At 29.9% G+C, this 19,406-nt stretch overlaps 4 protein-coding genes across 8 annotated transcripts; all 4 read left to right on the forward strand.

Moving 5' to 3' along the window:
• Positions 1–844: 844 nt before the first annotated feature.
• LOC131667896 (cytochrome P450 4C1-like) lies at positions 845–5,404 on the forward strand. Of its 3 annotated transcripts, XM_058941656.1 has the most exons (13): positions 845–1,008; positions 1,146–1,316; positions 1,584–1,690; positions 1,760–1,850; positions 1,923–2,108; positions 2,512–2,581; positions 2,693–2,819; positions 2,933–2,997; positions 3,153–3,207; positions 3,793–3,861; positions 3,931–4,093; positions 4,159–4,338; positions 4,408–5,404. In XM_058941656.1, the coding sequence occupies exons 1-13, from the start codon at positions 960–962 to the stop codon at positions 4,566–4,568; spliced, it is 1,494 nt and encodes a 497-aa protein (XP_058797639.1). In that variant the 5' UTR covers positions 845–959; the 3' UTR covers positions 4,569–5,404. The 3 variants fall into 3 exon arrangements, with proteins under 3 accessions (XP_058797639.1, XP_058797637.1, XP_058797638.1); XM_058941654.1 differs by lacking the exon at positions 3,153–3,207 and having other exon boundaries at positions 2,933–3,094; XM_058941655.1 differs by lacking the exon at positions 3,153–3,207 and having other exon boundaries at positions 1,149–1,316; positions 2,933–3,094.
• Positions 5,405–5,408: 4 nt separating this feature from the next.
• Positions 5,409–8,769, forward strand: LOC131667893 (zinc finger protein 91-like). 3 transcript variants are annotated; one of them, XR_009302228.1, is made up of 8 exons: positions 5,409–5,816; positions 5,904–6,038; positions 6,117–6,314; positions 6,405–7,022; positions 7,571–7,615; positions 7,684–7,782; positions 7,882–7,974; positions 8,100–8,128. XR_009302228.1 is itself a non-coding variant. In XM_058941650.1 (8 exons), exons 1-8 carry the CDS (start codon positions 5,741–5,743, stop codon positions 8,756–8,758), a joined length of 1,950 nt encoding a protein of 649 aa, XP_058797633.1. In that variant the 5' UTR covers positions 5,409–5,740; the 3' UTR covers positions 8,759–8,769. The 3 variants fall into 3 exon arrangements, 1 of the variants encoding a protein (XP_058797633.1); XR_009302227.1 differs by having other exon boundaries at positions 7,844–7,974; positions 8,100–8,115; XM_058941650.1 differs by adding an exon at positions 8,385–8,769 and having other exon boundaries at positions 7,684–7,974; positions 8,100–8,312.
• Positions 8,770–11,665: 2,896 nt separating this feature from the next.
• LOC131667799 (zinc finger protein 43-like) lies at positions 11,666–13,815 on the forward strand. Its single transcript, XM_058941507.1, has 6 exons — positions 11,666–11,672; positions 12,192–12,605; positions 12,672–12,716; positions 12,788–13,078; positions 13,163–13,375; positions 13,454–13,815. The coding sequence occupies exons 1-6, from the start codon at positions 11,666–11,668 to the stop codon at positions 13,813–13,815; spliced, it is 1,332 nt and encodes a 443-aa protein (XP_058797490.1).
• A 1,127-nt stretch (positions 13,816–14,942) lies between these two features.
• LOC131667894 (cytochrome P450 4C1-like) lies at positions 14,943–18,594 on the forward strand. Its single transcript, XM_058941651.1, has 12 exons — positions 14,943–15,075; positions 15,391–15,561; positions 15,902–16,008; positions 16,082–16,172; positions 16,234–16,419; positions 16,761–16,830; positions 16,918–17,044; positions 17,111–17,272; positions 17,335–17,403; positions 17,475–17,637; positions 17,702–17,881; positions 18,131–18,594. Exons 1-12 carry the CDS (start codon positions 15,006–15,008, stop codon positions 18,286–18,288), a joined length of 1,554 nt encoding a protein of 517 aa, XP_058797634.1. The 5' UTR covers positions 14,943–15,005; the 3' UTR covers positions 18,289–18,594.
• Positions 18,595–19,406: the final 812 nt, after the last annotated feature.

Consider the following 19,406-nt stretch of genomic DNA (forward strand, 5'->3'; position numbering starts at 1 on the left):
ACATTCCAAAATATAACTTTTGATAAACATCAAATTTCAAATATTTGAGAATTTCTAATGTTATCGTCGCTTTTCATCAAAATTAAAAAAATCAAAGTATTAGTTTCTTAGAGAATTCTAGCAGGAAGAAAAGGTTGATGAAATTTCCAAAAAAGACAAACTAATCAAAAGTAATATAATACTTGTAATAATTAGTGGAATATCATTTTATTACTTGACTAAGTTATTTCGATCTTCAATAATGTGAATAATTTAGAAAAAATGTTTTAGCACTGATCGGTTTAACTATGACGAGTTATTGAATATTGAAATAATATATGTCTGCAATTTTAAAATATTTTTAAAATTATTTTAAATAAAAGGTCAAACTCGTAAATTTGTAATGAATCACAATTTATAGGGAATAATAAATGATGCAATTTACCTGACTTCAAAATATTTCCAAATTCAATTTATGAAAAATTTATAATTACAATCAATTCTTTACTTTACAAAGAAATCAATGACACATTTCATAATTATCATTTCTTTAGTCCTAACTTGGGTTAGATACATCGTTAAATCAATCGTGCGATATCTCTTCAAACTTTCAATCATTGTTTCTTGATGTATCATTTCAAACATTTCAATCGTCTAGTTATTCTATTTGCTTTGTACGAATCCTAACGAGAACAAAAACGCAAATAATGCTATCCGTAATTACGATCATTACATTTCGCCTCAGAATATGCACATGTCGTGACTGATCCTTGGTAATTTAATATTTCTTATTTCAGTGTATTATGAGTACATCATCAGATTCAGTATGACTTCATTTACCTACAAGCAAACAATTTTAGTTTCTTTTAGACACCGCAACATTGATCTGCTGCTTTGTGTGCGTTTTTCGGATGATGATTGTCTGAAGTCTGTTAATTAATTATATCGAAAAGATATTTTATCTGTCAAAAGAATAAAATATGCAGTGGTTGGCGAGTTTTGAAAGTTCTTTTCATCTCTACGATTCTAGTAAGTTGTGTTCACAAAATAAAGGTACTTTTCATTTATTTTAATTTTTTTAGCAATTTCACGTAAAAAGGTTATTTTATTAGTCCATTTACTAAATTCATATACAATTATTTTCAACTTTTTTCTTAATTTTTCAGCAGTTTTTCTTATTGTTACAATCATTGGATTAGCTGGATTTTGGTGGTCTTTAAATATTGCAGATTTCTGCAAAAACACAGCGAAAACAATTAAATTAGCTGCCACATTGCCTGGTCCACCTGTTTTTCCGTTGATTGGCAATGCATTAAAGTTGGCATGTTATCCAGAAAGTAATGTTCATCATGCGAAATAACCAACATTGTTTTTGATTTATACTTACAACAAATAATTTTAAAAGATTATTATTTTTTTTTTAATTGACATTTTGTAAATTTTATACAGTTCTCAAATAGTACGAACGTGCTATTATTATATATAATCATTAAAAATAGTTGAAATTTTACTTCTTTACATGACAATTTTATTTATGAATGTTATTTCTTTCATGACATGATACGACTGGTAATAATGACGCGACAGAATTTTTCAATTTTTAGAAATATTAGATAGATTTCTTGAGCTGGCGCGTAACTATCAGACACCAATGCGATTTTGGTTGGGACCACAAATACTAATAGTTTTATCTGAGCCACGTGATTACGAGGTATATGGAAAGTCATATAAATCAAGTAAGTCATGCGTGTTGCAAATATGTAATGCTAAATGTTACCAGGTAATATTAGGCTGTCGAGAGGGAAGTTACAAACATGAAATATATCATGTTGCCAAGCCTCTGTTTGGCCAAGGTTTACTTACAGGATCAGGTATAGTCTTTCAAATTAAATTGCATAGATTACTATGTTATAAATAATCAAGTATTTAAAATCGTTATGTAGGTCCAAGACACAGAAATCATCGAAAAGTGATATTACCTATGCTAAATAACAAAGCTCTAACTGAATACTTTGCATATTTTAATAAACATAGCTTGTTCTGCTCAAAATTGCTTGATAAAAAAGTAAATACTGGACCGTTCAATATTCATGAATTTATGACGAATTGCTCTTATGATATCGTTTTTGGTAATTACGAATGACTTTTTCAAACTATTACTGCTTTTTAAATATTTGAATGATTTGTTGCATTCTTGAAAAAAGTGTTCTTGAATTACGATTCAATATTACAATTAATCTGAAAACATTCCTTAATAAAGAAAACTTTTTAATTTAAAAATACTTTTTTAAGAAACGCAATAAATATAAGAAATCTTTTCATTGCACTGCGTCGTAGCGTAAAGAATAATCCCAGAAAAATTTTATGATAGTTTCTCAAACCATTATTCTTTTATTGGTGTAATATATTAAAAATATTAATTCAATTAAAAACAAACTTAACAAAACAACGGATAATTCCGTTAGGAAGGCCGTTCATAATATGAAAAAGGGTTATTACAACGTATGTAATGTTTGACTTAAATTTTTATAGAAACTATCCTAGGATTATCGGCAAATGCACAAAAAGAGAAGCCAAGAGAAATTATTCATTGGATTAAAACGTATGAGCTTTTAATTAGATTTTTTATTTTTAAAAAAGATTTTAGTTACAATAAATAGGTAAATAGCTATTGTGGTATTAATATGTGATTTTTCTATTAAATTTATTTTAGTATGCATGAGCTTATGTATACGAGAGCTTTTAAAGTGTGGTTACATCCAGATTGGTTGTACTATCGAGTCAGCGCTGGAAAAAAGCAAAGACAATCTGAAATATTTATTCGAAATTTTATAGAAGATGTAAGTAAAAATAACTTCGTTGGATAAACTGTATAGAAGCCACCGAAACGATAGTAATACAAAATTATTATGTTCGAAAATTATTTATTTTCCAAATCATTCCTTTTATACAGGCAGTAGCTCGGACAAAAGAGCGGTATTATGCTGAGAAAAAGAAAGGCATCTCAGAGAGTACAAAGTTTGTATTTCTTGAACAGTTAGTCGATTATGTAATTACGAATAATTTTATGACTAACAGTGAAATGTGCGAAGAACTTTTTACAGTTTTCTTAGCCGTAAGTTTTGACATTTTAATATTTATTAATCCATTAAGTACGTTCTTTTGTATGTAAGGGTTCTTGAACAGCTTTACGCGTGGAAAAAGCGATGCATGAGCAGGCAGCGTTGGGTGAGAACATTCACGTACAAGCCTATTATTTTTGAACTACTTGATTTTATGGAAAATTTTTCAAGCAAATTTTTTATTCTTCAAAACCTGGTTAAAATTATAAAAGCGAAAAATATTCTGAACAGCTCTGCAAAAATTCATGTGTATTTTTCGTAATTCTAAATATCTTTCCAGTACAAATTTTTCGTGTAAAGTCAATACTTTTCGATTGTAAAAATCATGAATTTTTATATCACAATATGATAAAAAAGATCGCAATGTCATTGAAATGCCAGCAAAAAAATTATTTCAAGTGGACCGCGCATTCTGTCGATAATATACTTATTTAAATACAACATCACCGGAAAAACATGAAACTATCGGTCTTTGTTTAAACGAAAAAATAATGGGGTTATTTACGTTCTCGTATAAAGCTAATGAGATTCTGAAAGAGCGTAGTCGAAAACCCAACTCCCTATATAGTTTTTTGAAAGAAAATTACCATTTTTTTTCTATATTTAAGATTTTGCGCACAAAAGAAAAATAATTTTGCGCGTTAATAAATTAATGAAAAATAGTGTTATAATTTTTGTGAATGTATTCTAGGTAGAGGACACGACATCTTTGTGCACTTCGTTTGCATTTTTAATGTTGGCAATGCATCCAGACATTCAAGTAAATTGAAACTTAGTTCGTCTTTTGGCAGCGTAACGAATAGTCATTAATCAACTCTATTCATTATAGATTAAGGTGCGCGAAGAAATACAATCAGTCATAGGAGATAAATCGATGAAGATCGAACATCTTGCAAATCTAAAATATCTGGAAATGGTCATCAAGGAATGTTTGCGACTTTTCCCTATTGGACCAATCTTACTTCGACGCTTAGCAGGAGATGTTGAATTAGGTATTTCTTTACATAAATTTCTCTCGAAAGCTATATATTTAAATACATACGACTATTTCTTTTAGAAACGTGCACTTTACCAAAGGGATGTGCTGTATTGCTGGCACCATTCGTAACTCATCGTAGTAAAAAATTTTGGACTGATCCGGAAAAATTTATTCCCGAAAGATTTTCAACGGAAAATTCAGTTGCGAGACATCCATTTGCGTACCTTCCATTCAGCAGCGGTATACGCGGATGCATCGGTAAATATTTTACAATTGATGGATGATTTAAAACAGAAAATTACTTGCATATTTTTTTTTAATTTTCAGGTCAAAAATATGCGATGATGGTTTCGAAAACAATAATCGTTAACATCATTCGGAGCTTTCACCTGTTCACAGCCGTAACCCTTGAAACTCTTAGTTTGAAAATGGACGTATCCGTTCGTTCGAAAGACGGTTACTTTGTTTCATTGACGCGCGTATCGTAAATTAACGCCATGTAACATTTCTTTTCCTATGAACTATTTATACTATGAACATCACGAGTGTTACTTTACAACTTTTACAGTAAAAGAAATAGATTTCCAAATGTTTGAAATATGATTTTCTTCTGTAGTTTTATTTTCAGATGTGGGGATTTAGTGCGTACGAAGGGGGAAAGTGTAAGCAGATGCATACTTACTGAACATTATCAACTCGTGCAGTTACCTAGTGCTAATTGAGCGGCGGTTGTTCTAACACCCCTTGGCAAAAAGTTGACGCACTCGTATGGGCACGATCATTGTTTCGCACTTAAGGTGCCGACTGCAGGTGTCGGCAGACTGATACACGTAACTCATTCACACGAACATGCATACTTCGTACTTACACCTACGCGCATAAGCCCCGTTTGCAGAATTAAAAAACTAAAGATATATTAGAGAATATACAATAGATTTAGAACGCGATAGTCATGTGAAATTTATAAATCTTGTAAACAGAGAATAGATTAGATAAAACTTGATCTGTGGAATGCACCTACACAGATAAGACCTGCCTGTTCGTATCTAGTTTCGTGTCACTGTATAGTTCAGTTTAGTGGCTTCCCGGCCGCCTGGCTGTTGGTTGTTAGGAAGTGTTACGGAAAAAAGTCACCGTTGAGTGAGCGCTTTTTTTTTCAATTTATTTTTCAAATCAATTATTTATGAGAAATATCTAATTTTCGCTTAAATATTATGCATACATCATTAAAAAAAATATGAATTGGGCGTGCTGTGAGCGATTGAGACAAGATTATTATCAATCTACCTGTACGTACTTTTTTTATAATTTTATAATAGGAACGTAAATGGTACGTAACAGCTCCTATTTTATTTTTAGTGTACAAGCGTTACACGATTATTTTATATTTATTATTTTCTATTTTGATTGTTAGTATATATCGCCGATCTATCAATTGTAAAAATTATTCGGTGAATTGTGTACACAAAAAGCTGGAAAAGAGAAGTTAAATTAACATTATAATATGTTATATATTGTCATCGTTGATTAAAAAGATTTTTTAAACAATAAAAGAAAATAATTACTGTTTGAGACAATTTTTATTAAAATTGATATTAAATTTTGCAGCAGACATTTTTTTCACTACTCTGAAATACCTTGAAAACAAACATCTCGCACAATGACACAGTCGACGATTACATGTTATTTCAAAAAAGAAATTCATATAGATTGGGATGAAGCGGACAATTGTTATGGTAAATATTGAGTTAATTATTAACATTTTTTAAGTACATTTTACTCTAACTTATAATTTTGTAATCAATGTTATGTTAATACTGCAGGTGAGTTATTTGATAATTCTAATGAGAGATATAATCCAAGAGTCGTTCTAGAGAAACTCCCAGAATCTCTACTGCAAAAGCACGTTAATAAAAATAAAGTTGTTCCAGTAAATGCATCTTTAGAAATAGTTGAAAGTAACAAATATTTTATAAATTTATTCTACAATATACATAACATGTAATCATGACTTATTAATTAATTATTTCTTTTAGAATGTTCAAGGTGTAAAAAAACATATAAAAATAAAAATAGTTTCCTAACGCATAATTATTATTGCGGGAAGGAACGTGATTTACAATGCGATCATTGTTCCTACAAGACAAACCAGAAAACAAATTTAGTTATTCACATTTCAAAATCTCATTTAAAAGGAAATGAGAGAGCTCGTGAAACCAAACATGACTATGATTGTAAATTATTCTACAATTGTTGAATGAACAGAATTATACGCTTAACTCATGGTTAAACAATTTTTAATTTATTCTTCATTCATATTCCAGGTAAATTTTCAAGATTCTGTGAAAAATGTAAAATAATTTCTAAAGCACTTTGTCCAAGTAAATGCGAGAGATGTTGTAATAAATTACTCTACCAATGCAAAAAATGTATGAAACAATTTAAGACTCATTCATTAGCATATTATCATTGGTCTACTAGATGCGGCGTAAAAGGATATTTTTATTGTATTAAATGTGATTTTAAATCAGTCTGGAGGTCTAAAATAATACGCCACATGATTCAGACACATCAAAGTTCAAAATCAAGTGCAGAATCCGAACACATAAGATGGACTGCTCTAAATCACAGTGATAAAAAGCGGGAATCAAGCTTATACCAATGTCCAAAATGTACCAAAATCATGGAAAACTCTGAGGCATTATCGTGGCACATAATATTCTGCGGGGCAAAACATCGTAGTGAAAATGTTGACATAGAATTCGAGGACGTTAAAGATGTTCAATTTAAAGTTCAATCAGAACTTAACAAATGTTCAGAGTGTGGAAAAATATTTGATCATATTTATTCTTTGAATATACATACAAGATATTGCAAGAAAACAAAATATATAACTAGGATAAATAAAGACAGTGACGTTGAAGTTGTTGAAACTGACGAAGGTATTACAAATTATACAAACCTTAATTTACGATTTTTATTATTTAAGAATTTATTGCAATCATTCTCTTTTTTTCTTAAAACACTGATGGCCCGATAAGTGATGCCATTTTATTCGATGTCTGATTGGCTGAAGCTTCAATCAAGTCAATAATTAACGTGATATTGGAAGCATACGCTTATAAATAAGCCCAGTCCCATTGAAATCGATTGAACCGTTCAAGACCACACGAACATAGATAAAAAAAAGATCAAGGTCGAATTCAAAGCGTCTTCCATTTTGAAGTTGATTTGAAAATATCGGTATATGTATGAGTTATTGGGTTATTGATCATATAATTTAGTGACAAGATTTTTTCAAGATTTTCAAACGGCTTTTCGTGAAATGAATGTTGGTTCATAATTTCAATATGAAATTGAATTTTCGTGACCTGATTTAATATTATTTGTTCCCAAAAACGGGTATTATATTGAGATAAATTTTGCAGAGAAATTAACATTTATAACTAAGTAGGTATTACTATTCAATTTAGACAATTTATAATTTCAGATCGTCTTTTGAAATCATCAATATCAGCAGATGCACGATATGCAAGTAAGTATTACTTCTATATTAATTGATACTTTTCATTTTTAAAGATATCAAATGCAATGTGTTTTCAGGGATCAAAGAAATGGTTGTCAAGTATTGTGCCAAATGTCAAAAAGAGACAGCTATTGAAGAGGGTTGGGGAATTGGCCGCAAAGCATTATGTCACAAATGTAAATCTTTATTATTCTTTAAATGTAAAAAATGTCTTAAAAAATATGTTAGATATTCAAGTATCTTACTTCATTTGAACGCCATTTGCTATCCTCAAGAAGAATACCAATGCACCAAATGTAATTACACAGCCTCCATCTCTAATAAAGTAAAAGAACATTATGTCTCGGTACACGGAACTGATAATGCGAGTGAGTCTATCTACGTTGTTGATGACAAAAATATGTTGTGTCAATTCAAAATTTAAATATATCTTTTAATAATGGAGTTGTTGTACTCACGTGAATGCAAATTATCAAAATGATCTTATTTGCAGAGTGTAAAAAATGCGGAAGCAAATTTAAAAGTATTAATTATTTAAAAAGACATATGCGCCGATGTGGAGTACAACCAAAATTCCAGTGCGATGATTGTCCATTCAAGTCAAAACTGAAGCTTTATTTGAGAACACATATCTTCCGTAGTCACATGGAACCCATAGTTATTGATAGAGGCGAATCCATTAAAATGTCACGGCAGCGCTTTTCACGTAAGTCACGTATTCGATCGTTTGTATAATGTTTACACTCCTAACGGAAACTGCTATGATTTCGATAAATAGGATCGATGATTCATCTCAAGGCTCACTGCTCTAAGTGTGAAAAAGAGCAAAGTTTGAGTGACCGTCTCAAAAATTGCCGAACCTGTAAAAAAACACTATGTTACAAGTGCAAAACCTGTAATAATTATTATACCTGCGATGATGAGAATGCGTGCGATCATGTCAAAGGTTATCTGGAAACAATCAAGTACGAGTGTAAACGTTGTGGCCGAGGTGCGATTTCCGAAAAAAGCTTGTGGATGCATGAGTACAAGTGTGGCATCAAAGCGTCCTTTCGCTGTAGATTCTGCAAATACGCTTCCATTTTCAAAGGGAATACAGCAAAGCACGAGAAAGTCATGCATCCTCTTGAAATTCACGTTCTCGATTCTTAGAGATTCAGAGATTCAGCACTAAATATATTTATCATTATACATTTTTAATGACTTTTTCGTATGGATATTTTTAAATGTAGTAATTGAGATAATGAAAAATAAAAAGATAATATTGTCTTATGTTTGTAGTATATACTTTTGTAGTGCACGAGAGTTAGCATTATTCATTGATAATTAAATGGTACACCCATCGGCAATGGGTTCTACATGAACGTTTTGAATTTGACTGTTGAAGAGAAAGTAAAAACAGATTTCGAAATTATCGACAGAGATATCACTCTAGATTATTTGAATAATGAAAAAAGAGATAAATAAGTAATCGATAATTTTTTAATCTGTGTTACTTTGACTTCAGCAGCCAAATTAAAAGCGTTTGTGCAGATTCAATTGCTGGTGGGTGTACGTAGGTTTAGAATATAATTGTTTGCCTTATTATTAGGTGATAGCCCCTAAGATTATGTTAATATTGACACCCGAAGCGCATTGAGTTAACATTTACGCAATGTTTCTTTCTTTTCTCCGACGCTGTATATACGCAGATTTATCTTCCCTCCTTCAGACTTATAAACTTAGTTTGATATTTGGCTACTACGAGCCGCTCGACTCAGCACCAATACAATGACACACTCGGGACCGCTATACTTGGCAATTTACCTACTCATCTCTCGTAACCATGGAGACTATACGTAGCTTGATACTGCTATAATGTTCCATAAAACGTAAAATAGTGTAATGTCAAATAGAGCCACGGTTAGCACGTTACTTGTATAGCATCGTGGGATCGCATACGTAAATAAAGTATATGTCGTTAATTGTGTGTGATCAAAAGCAAAAATTTAAGAGTAGAAGTCTATTACAGTATTTCAATCTTTAGCCAGTTAAGAATCCCATTTTTCAACTCACGATCTATAAATATTTAGATTAGTTTGCAAACTACCACTAGTCGTTGGAGATTGTAGGTTACATGATTTGCCGGTAGATTGCTGCTTTCTCTTGGAGTACCACAAGCATATTATCGTCATTGAGTTGTGTACTTTTTTTAAGTGAATTTTATTCTAAAACATAGTCAACAACATTGCAAATAAATGTGATTTTCTTGAGAGCATTTTAGCAACGGTGAGTACAAGCTGTTGATTTTATTTTAACGTTTGAAGAGAGGTTAGCATTATAAAATTTTGACGCAGCAATTTCAAATTTTTTAAAAGTATACTACGTTATTTTTTTATTTCGAATGTTTTATTTGTGAATATTAGCATAGAATTTAGCAAACATGGGTTATTGTACTAGACATTTACAATTTAGTGTATAATTAAAATAAGCTTATGTATTATACCTCTCCAGAAAATTAAACATGTTCTAATTATAAGTAAATTATTTCAAAGCTATGTACAACTATATTGTTACAGTGAATTATAGATATTGTTTTAATCAAAACTCCAAGACGAACAATACCGATTATAAAGTTATTTTCAATTATGCAGCCAGTTATTATTTTGAAGTTATTTTAAAATATTTAATTAGCCATCTAAAATATTCTGCGCAATAAACATTTCGCATGATGATACAAACACCGATTACTCCTTATTTCAAAAAAGAAGTCGACATACCTTGGGACGAAGCGGATAACTGTTACGGGGAATGTTTAAGTATTGTTTATCAAACATTTACATCGTTACTGTTATTACTCAAACTATAAATTTATTCGGACTTATGTATGTATTTGAAATATATAATTATTTCAATTTTAGGCGAAATAAACGTTCCGAAAAAAATATACTCGGTGACTGTGGCTTTAGAAAAACTATCTGATTCAATTTTGCAAAAGTATAGTAAATCAAAAAATACTTCTTTAGCATCTGCGCAACAAGAATATACTGGTAGTAATAATAATTATATTATTTATTTACGATAGAAAAGTAGGTAAAGCGAGATATTGACGAAAAATCCGAGTTAATTATTAGTGATACCAAATTTAATTATCTCGATTTATCAAAAACAGAATTTAATGATTACTTTTGTTTTATAGTTCAAAAGATGTACAAAAAGTGTACTGTTTTACCTTGTTTAATTCGAATACAAACATTTGAAAATCTACAATAATTGTTATCTCGAGAAATTCAAAGTAATTTCGCTTCTTATTAGATTTTATAAATTTTTAAAAGGATTTTTGAAAAAAGTAATCCTAAGATGAAAATTTTGATTAAACGAAAATAATAACTTTGCTTTGCTTATTATTGCCTTAATTACATCAATAAAAAATATAGCAATGATTTATGATCTGATTATTTTTTTAGAATGTTCAAAATGCAAAAAAATTTTTAAAAATAAGTTGAGCTTACGAACACATACTTATTTTTGTGGCAAAGAGCGTAATCTACAGTGTGCTCATTGTCCTTATAAGACAGGACGAAAAAAAAGTTTGATTGTACATCTTTCCAGAATTCATCCAAGCGGAAAGAATATTCAACAATCTGAAATTGCTAACAACGGTAAGTAATATAATGTACTAATGATTTTCGGGCTGGAGAGTATAACGTCTCCCCATCACCGGTTCGCCTGTCAATTTAAGCAACTTTTCTGTATATAAAAATATGTTAATTGAATTTATTCAGTATGCTATGGAATAATAATGAAAGATATCAAAAAATAAAATAATATTGAACGCGTTCGTAAAAAAAAAGCAAATATTGTTATGTTCTTCTTTGATCTTTGTCATACTAAAGACGAATACTCACTCAACGTTGATCAACATATGTTTTTAAACGAAAGCTTAGGTTGCATTTAAAAATATTTTGAAATAGTACATTAGCCAATTAGTACGGGGAAGTAAATGCTTGTCTCGCGTGAGGTTTACGTTCAAGCGAAGTGAGGTTGGAAAGATGTATGAGATTTAAACCTCTTCCAAACATGATAGGTACGATATTTTTCAAAACAGTGCGTGGAAAACGCGAACACGAGCACACGTTTGTTGCTGAGCTTGCAGCAAAGTCAGTTTCCGCACAACTTGTTGAAAACGCTATACCGCTTAATTTATAAGTTATTTTTACTATGATACGGCCATATCTTTGAGCTCGCTTGCTGAAAACAATCTGCAATAATGAAAAATTGGACTGGATGGTTGCAATTATTTACATATTTTTATTTATACAATGATTTCCCGAAAGTTAGAGATGTAACATTTTCACTTTATTTACGGAATTTTATACCTGTAATACATTTTTTTCAGTAAAATTTTCAAGAATCTGTAAAAAGTGTAAACAAATCTCAGAAGCACTTTGTCCGAGTAAATGTGAAAAATGTTTCAATGAATTGCTCTATCAATGTAATACATGTGCCAAACAATTCGAAACTCATTCATCAGCATATTACCATTGGGATACGAGATGCGGCGTGAAAGGGTATTATAATTGCATTAAATGCGATTTCAAATCAGTTTGGAGGTCTAAAGTAGTGAAGCATATGAAGCAGTCGCATCAAGTTTCAGAATCAAGTCAAGAATTTGAAAAAATACAATGGGCCGGTCTGAGTCACAATATAAAAGAAAGTTTAGAATTCAGCCCATATCAATGCTCGCAGTGTACTAAAATAATGAAAAATTCCTATGCTCTATCACGACACATCCTACTATGCGGAGGACCAAAACGCGATAAAAATTCTGATATGGTGCTCGAGGACAGCAAAGATTTTATTCGTAACAGACAAGTGGAACCTATAAAGTGCTCGAAATGTGGTGAAAAATTCGATCACATTTATTCACTGAATAAACATGTACGATACTGTCAGAAAATACCAGGTGTCGTGAGAATAATTGGCGATAATAAGATTGAAATTGCTGAACTCAATAAAGGTAAAATGGCTTTATTAATCGTAAGCTTTTATCGTGATTGAATCTGTAACATGTTTATAATTACAGATCTTATGCAGATATCATCAATACCATTAGATAAACGACATGAGAGTAAATATTATTCCCACTTTAATTGACATACTCTTTAATAATTTCAAAAACATTAAATATAATATTTTTAGAAGCTAGAGAAATGGCTGTTAAGTATTGCTATAAGTGTGAAGAAGAGACGGCAATTGAAAAAATTCGGAAAATCGATCGTAAATCATTATGCCACAAATGTAATTCTACACTACTGTTCAAGTGTCAAAAATGCTTTAATGTGTATTCTAAATATAGGAGTGTAATACATCATTTGAATTCAATTTGCAATTCTCAAGAAGAATTCAAATGTTTACAATGCAATTACACAGCTCGTAATATATCTTACGTTAGAAACCATTCTCGATCAGTCCACGGAACTAGTAACATTGGTAAGCGTTATAACATTTTACTTCATTCAACGAATTTATTTTTCTGGTAACATACAAAAAATTATGAAACGTATTCTCTTACAGAATGCCAAAAATGTAAAAGAAAATTTAAAAGTACTGATTATTTGCGAAAACATATGCGTGTATGCGGATTGAAACCAAAATTCCAGTGCGATGATTGTCCATTCAAGTCAAAACTGAAGCTTTATTTGAGAAAACATATCTTCCGTAGTCATATGGAGCCCATAGTTATTGATAGGCGAGAATCTGTTATAATTTCAAAGCAACGCTTTTCGCGTAAGTTGTATATGTCTTCCATTAACTTTTTACGTTTAGATAACCTTATAACGCAACGATTAATGTTTTTATAAACAGGGGCCATGATTCATCTTAAGGCTCACTGTTCCCAATGCAACAAGGAGCAACGTTTGAGTGACCGTCTCAAAAATTGCCGAACCTGTAAAAAAACACTATGTTACAAGTGCAAAACCTGCAATAATAATTATACTGGTGATGATGAGAATGCGTGCAATCATGTCAAAGGTTATTTAGAAGCAATCAAGTATGAATGTAAACGCTGTGGTCGTGGTGCGATTTCTGAAAAAAGTTTATGGATGCATGAGCACAACATCTGTGGTGTTAAACCTACGTTCGGCTGTAGATTCTGCAAATATATTTCCAACCGAAAAGGGGATACAATACAGCACGAGAAAAAGAAACATTCTTATAAATTTTAGTTATATATATTTAAGCTTACTTTTATAATTTTTGACGAATATAACTATTTTATTAAAATTAAATTATCGAAACAATATATTTTCTATTATTGTATGAAATTGAGTTAGAGACTTTATCTAAATATAATAAGCAATAGACTAAAAACTGTTGGACCACGACAGTGAGATTCACTTTTAATCACGTAAATAGGATTTTAAAACAAAAAATGAATTATTTAGCTTTGTTACAATTAAAAATTTTGTCATTACAGTATTGATTATAATAATTATATTGATTTATACTACTTGAGATGTTTAATTTCGATTTTGTTTCATTGGAAACTAAAATTAATATTTGGTAAAGAGATATCAAAAAAATATATTTTTCAGGATAAATGGGTTTGCATCGATGAAAAATGCTTTTTTGAGAAATTAAAAACTGGATTATCAAATTATTGAACCAAAAAATTAAATAATTATGTTTTAGTAAAATTTTAGTTCGCTTTGACAAACCGAGACTTGTATATTATATTATACAATACTTATATTATACACTAATATAATTAAATATATTATATTATAGTTATGTATATTATACAATACTTGTATGTTTTTTATCTAAATAAATAAAAAACGATTATCATTACACCAATACCACTTACACTCACAGGATGTTAGTTTACAAAGATACCTAGGTTTAGAATTATCAGCACGCAACGTTATACTCAAGAACAGATTTCGTGATTTTTTTGCTAACAAAAATCTGCGTTAGTGAGCATATGTAACAGTACATAGTTTTTTCCAGAAAAACAAAATATTTCTGCGGAAAAGTCATTCCTAAAACTATAATATTTTCGTTAAAAAACTGGAAATATTCGGTTAAAAAATAATACATTAAGATGTGTAATGTTTAGATATATTCTTTTCGCTTCGATAAATTATTTTTTTAATAAATAATCGAGGGCAAATTAAAAAAAAACATTCTACCTATTATTTTAGTGAATATTGTTAAATTTAAGATATATTTATAAGGTTGTTATTGCACTTGGTTATTTATCGTAATTGAAAAAGTGATTTTGTATTACGTTATGTGTACGATGAATTCAATAACAACTGGCGTTTCTGCACGCACTCCGACATGTAAGATCGCAGTATCCTACACCTCTGTGAACATTCTTCGCTGAAATTTATGAAGAAAGATTTTTTCTACTATGAACGAATCAATGAAAAATGCGACGATATTGGCTATTTATAAAAATCCACTTCTGCTTGTCAATACAAGTAAGTTCTTTACTGATTCGATAATAATATCAAAAGATATTTACCGAAAATATTTACTTTTACGAATTTTAATCAGTTTGAGTAAACTATTTTCTTTGATTCATACATTTAGCGGCAAACGTAACATTTCATTTATATTGGAAGTTACGTTTGGTAAACAAAATAATGCTCGTAAACATTGTTTTTACGTAACTATTTGTTGCAAATACAAGCTTAACATTATGCCTACGACTTTGGATCGACATTAAATATTATTCATGACTCAATCAAAGCAGTCTGATCACAAAACTTTTCCAAATCCTATATTATTTTTAGCCATAATTCTTGTTGTGACGATGACAGTTTTAATTGGATTTTGGTGGTCACGAAATATCAAAGAATTTTATATTGATCGCGCAAGGACAATTCGGTTAGCTTCAAAATTGCCTGGACCACCTGCTCTTCCGTTAATTGGTAACGCGTTGACATTGGCTTGCAGTTCTGAAGGTAATGCATTTGTTATAATAACTATTATTGCAAAGTTTTCAAATTGACGTGGCTTCTTGTTTGAGTCAGACATAAGTAATCTGTTGACAATTTTGCATAATTCTATGAATTATTTAAGGAAATCAAAATAATTTTATTCAATGTTTCAATATCTTACTATGTTACATTGTTCCATTGGTATTTAATTCGATTTAATTTTTAATTATGTTTGCAAAATTAAAATATTGTAAAAATTTGATTAATACAATTGTAATTGTCCAAATAACTGAATTCAAATAACATCTAATTATGGATTCAACATTATAGCTCTATACGAATTAAATAATAATTCCAAATTTAGAAATATTAAACAGATTTGTTGAGTTGTCAAACAAATATGGGACACCAATGCGATTTTGGATGGGACCAAAGTTACTTATTGCTCTCTCTGAACCACGCGATTATGAGGTAAAATAAAGTTGTTCCTAAATCGTCAAGGTATTGTTAAGAAAATAATAATTACTTCATAATAAAAAAACAGATAATATTAAGTTGTCGAGAAGCAAGTCATAAGCACGAATTGTATCAACTTGTTGAACCTTTATTCGGCCAGGGTCTAGTTACTGGATCAGGTAAGAATTTGAAAATGAAATCATCATAAAGTTGATAGGATTTCTTTGAAAAAATTTGTAGGTCCAATGCAAAGAAGTCACCGAAAGGTAATAATGCCGATGCTCAATAATAAAGCCTTGAACGAATATTTTGAATATTTTATTACTCACTGCCGCACCTGCTCAGACTTGGTGGATAAAAAAGTGGGAACTGGACCATTCGATATTTATTCGTACATCAGTAATTGTTCTTTCGATATGATTTTCGGTAATAGCATGTTTTTAATTAAATTATCTCTCGTTATTTCAGGCAATTAGTATACAACTCATAGCCATCAGATATGTAGAAATAGCTTACGTAATGATTGCATAATATGAGATGTGGACAATTCATTTTTATTGTGAAAATCACGATGTTTATTTACACAAATTTTGCACAGTTCATAATTTTTTATATTTTCTAAAACGCGAGAGCATTTTTTTTTAATTTTTCTATAGCGTGTCTTTTGTGAGAGAAGAATCATTATGTTGATTATTTCATCGATGTGGAAATTATTATATTTCAAATTTGTATATATTTTCCTATAATTTTAATGCATGAAATTTTAGATACTATATTAGGAATACCAGCAGGTGCGCAGAAAGAAAAACCGACAAAACTTGTTCATTACGTTGAAGTGTACGTAAATTCTCTTTTGCACGATCAATTGTACTTTAAAAAGCTAAATTAATTAAGGAGAATATGGTGTATCGAATTATTTTCTAGTGTATATAATAATTTTCATGAAAGAGCGACGAAAGTATGGCTTCAGCCAGATTGGTTATACTATCGTCTAAAAGTAGGGAAGAAACAAAAACAATGCGAAGTGTTTCTCCGGCGCTTCATTGCCAACGTAAACGCTATTTTTATGAATAATTTTTAAATGCACTTCCTACAGCCATACTTTTTCAAATAACAGATAATAGCGAGGAAAAAAGAACAATACTTTGCTGAGCAAGATAATGATGTCCCTCCGAAGGAAAAGTTTATATTTCTCGAGCAACTAGTCGAATATGTGATTACAAATAATTTTATGAGCGACAGTGAAATAGCCGATGAAACTTTAACAATTTTCTTTGCCGTAAGCATGAAATATGTAGTATATGTTGAAATTCAGGAAATAACGTCAAAATATAATTTTAGGCACAAGATACCGTATCTCTGGCTACCTCTTTTGCTCTTTTGATGCTTGCGATGCATCCGGAAATTCAGGTAAATTATGTTCATAAAATTTTTTAAATATTATAGCGTTCATCTCATTATTGAACTTGAAACTATTTTAGGGGAAAATGCGTGATGAAATAAGACGAGTAATAGTAAGCAATCCAATGAAATTCGATCATCTTGCCGATCTTAACTACACGGAAATGGTGATAAAAGAAACTTTACGACTATTTCCTCTAGGACCAATCATTCTTCGTCGATTGACAGGAGATATCAGATTGGGTATATTTTTGTCGCATAGCGAGTAATTAAATAACTGGTAATATATTTAATTTGTTTGTTACAGATACGTGCATACTTCCGAAAGGATCTGCTCTAGCAATCGCGCCTTTTGTAACCCATCGAAGTACTAAGTTTTGGTCTGATCCAGAAAAATTTATACCCGAAAGATTTTCAGCGAAAAATTCGATCGATAGACACCCTTGCGCATATGTTCCTTTTAGTCGTGGTTTACGCGGATGTATTGGTAATTACGACTATTTTATCTGCATTTTAATAACGTTTGTTGACAAAGTAAAAATAGACTACTTTTTTATTGGTTTTTTTTTGGTCCTGCGTATTTTTCGAAATTAGAAGCGATGAAAAATGTATAAGAAAAACGCGAAACTCTTTCATTTTTTCAATTGTGAAACAATTCAATTATTTAAATAAAGGAAGGAAAATTTGTATATTCACTTATAACTTTTACTTTTTTGAAAAATAATTCTTTTTTCAGGTCAAAAGTATGCGATGATGGCTATGAAAACAATGCTTGTTCATATTGTTCAAAAATTTCAACTAACGACAACGTTGAAACTAGAGACCCTACGTATTAAAATGGATATATCTGTTCGCTCGAGTGACGGGTACGTCGTTTCGTTAACGCGAATTTAGTTTATGTGATGTTACAAAAAAAAGTTGCATGGAAAAAGTGCATACTGAAGAATGTGCTAAACAGCGATATTAAATCCAATGTTTCAATTATACTGCAACAATAGCCCGAACAAGTATTAATCACACTGATGAAAGTAGTTTTATTTTTAATATGCCATAAATTTAAGAAAAATATTTGTTCATAATTATTCGTTTATCTGTCTCTCTTAAAGTTCAATATTAATGTTAAATATCATTGCATAATCTTCATTAGGTTTTAATGGCTTTACATAAAGTTTGTAACAATTCATTATCAAATTTAAAATGCATTTAATATAATTCGATCTAACTCTTATTTAGTTTTAAGAATTTGTATCTATTGACTTTCTGTTCATTATTAAATCAAATTGTTTCAATACAAATTTATAAAACTGCTTGTAATTTCTTACTTCATAAATAACATAGGCCAACCATAAATCCTCAACAGATATGATGAAAATATGTATTTTTTTCTTTGTGAAATCATCTTTATATTTAAAATTCAGTATTTTTACTTTTTGCTGAAAAAAGTAATAAAAATTGTAAATATTATTTAGCTTTTATAATTAATAAATTTGAAATATGGAAAAAAAAGTATACAAACCTGATTTGCAGCAATTTTCATACAATTCTACATCAGAAGAAGATAGTTAAAAATATCTTGAATAATCGAGTTATTTTTCTAGTTGAATATTATGCATATTTCAAGTAATTATTAAAATTACATTAGAAGGTACAAAATTAATCTTTTAAATAGATGCAACATTTGAAAGTATATCCAGTTAATATCTAGAGTAATTAACAAAAGAGAGATATAGAATAAAAACTATTACGAACAATATATTCTTGACTATTCAAAATAACAGAGACCATTTCCTAGAATACACATTAATATTTCAATTATGGATCTATAACAATCATTAATATAATTATATTTTTTAAATTATTTTGAATTTCTTATGAAAATTCAAAAAGATAAATTTCCATTTTTTTTTATAATAAAAAGTGAAATAAAGTTTTATTTAACGTTAATAAGTGGCTGTATCATATTATTTAATCTTTACTCTTAAAGTTTTATCTTTGAATGAATTTTAATATAT

The sequence above is a fragment of the Phymastichus coffea genome, unplaced genomic scaffold (genome assembly GCF_024137745.1).
Source record: "Phymastichus coffea isolate CEN01 unplaced genomic scaffold, Cenicafe_Pcof_1.1 PCOF00071, whole genome shotgun sequence".
Taxonomy (NCBI): Eukaryota; Metazoa; Arthropoda; class Insecta; order Hymenoptera; family Eulophidae; genus Phymastichus; species Phymastichus coffea.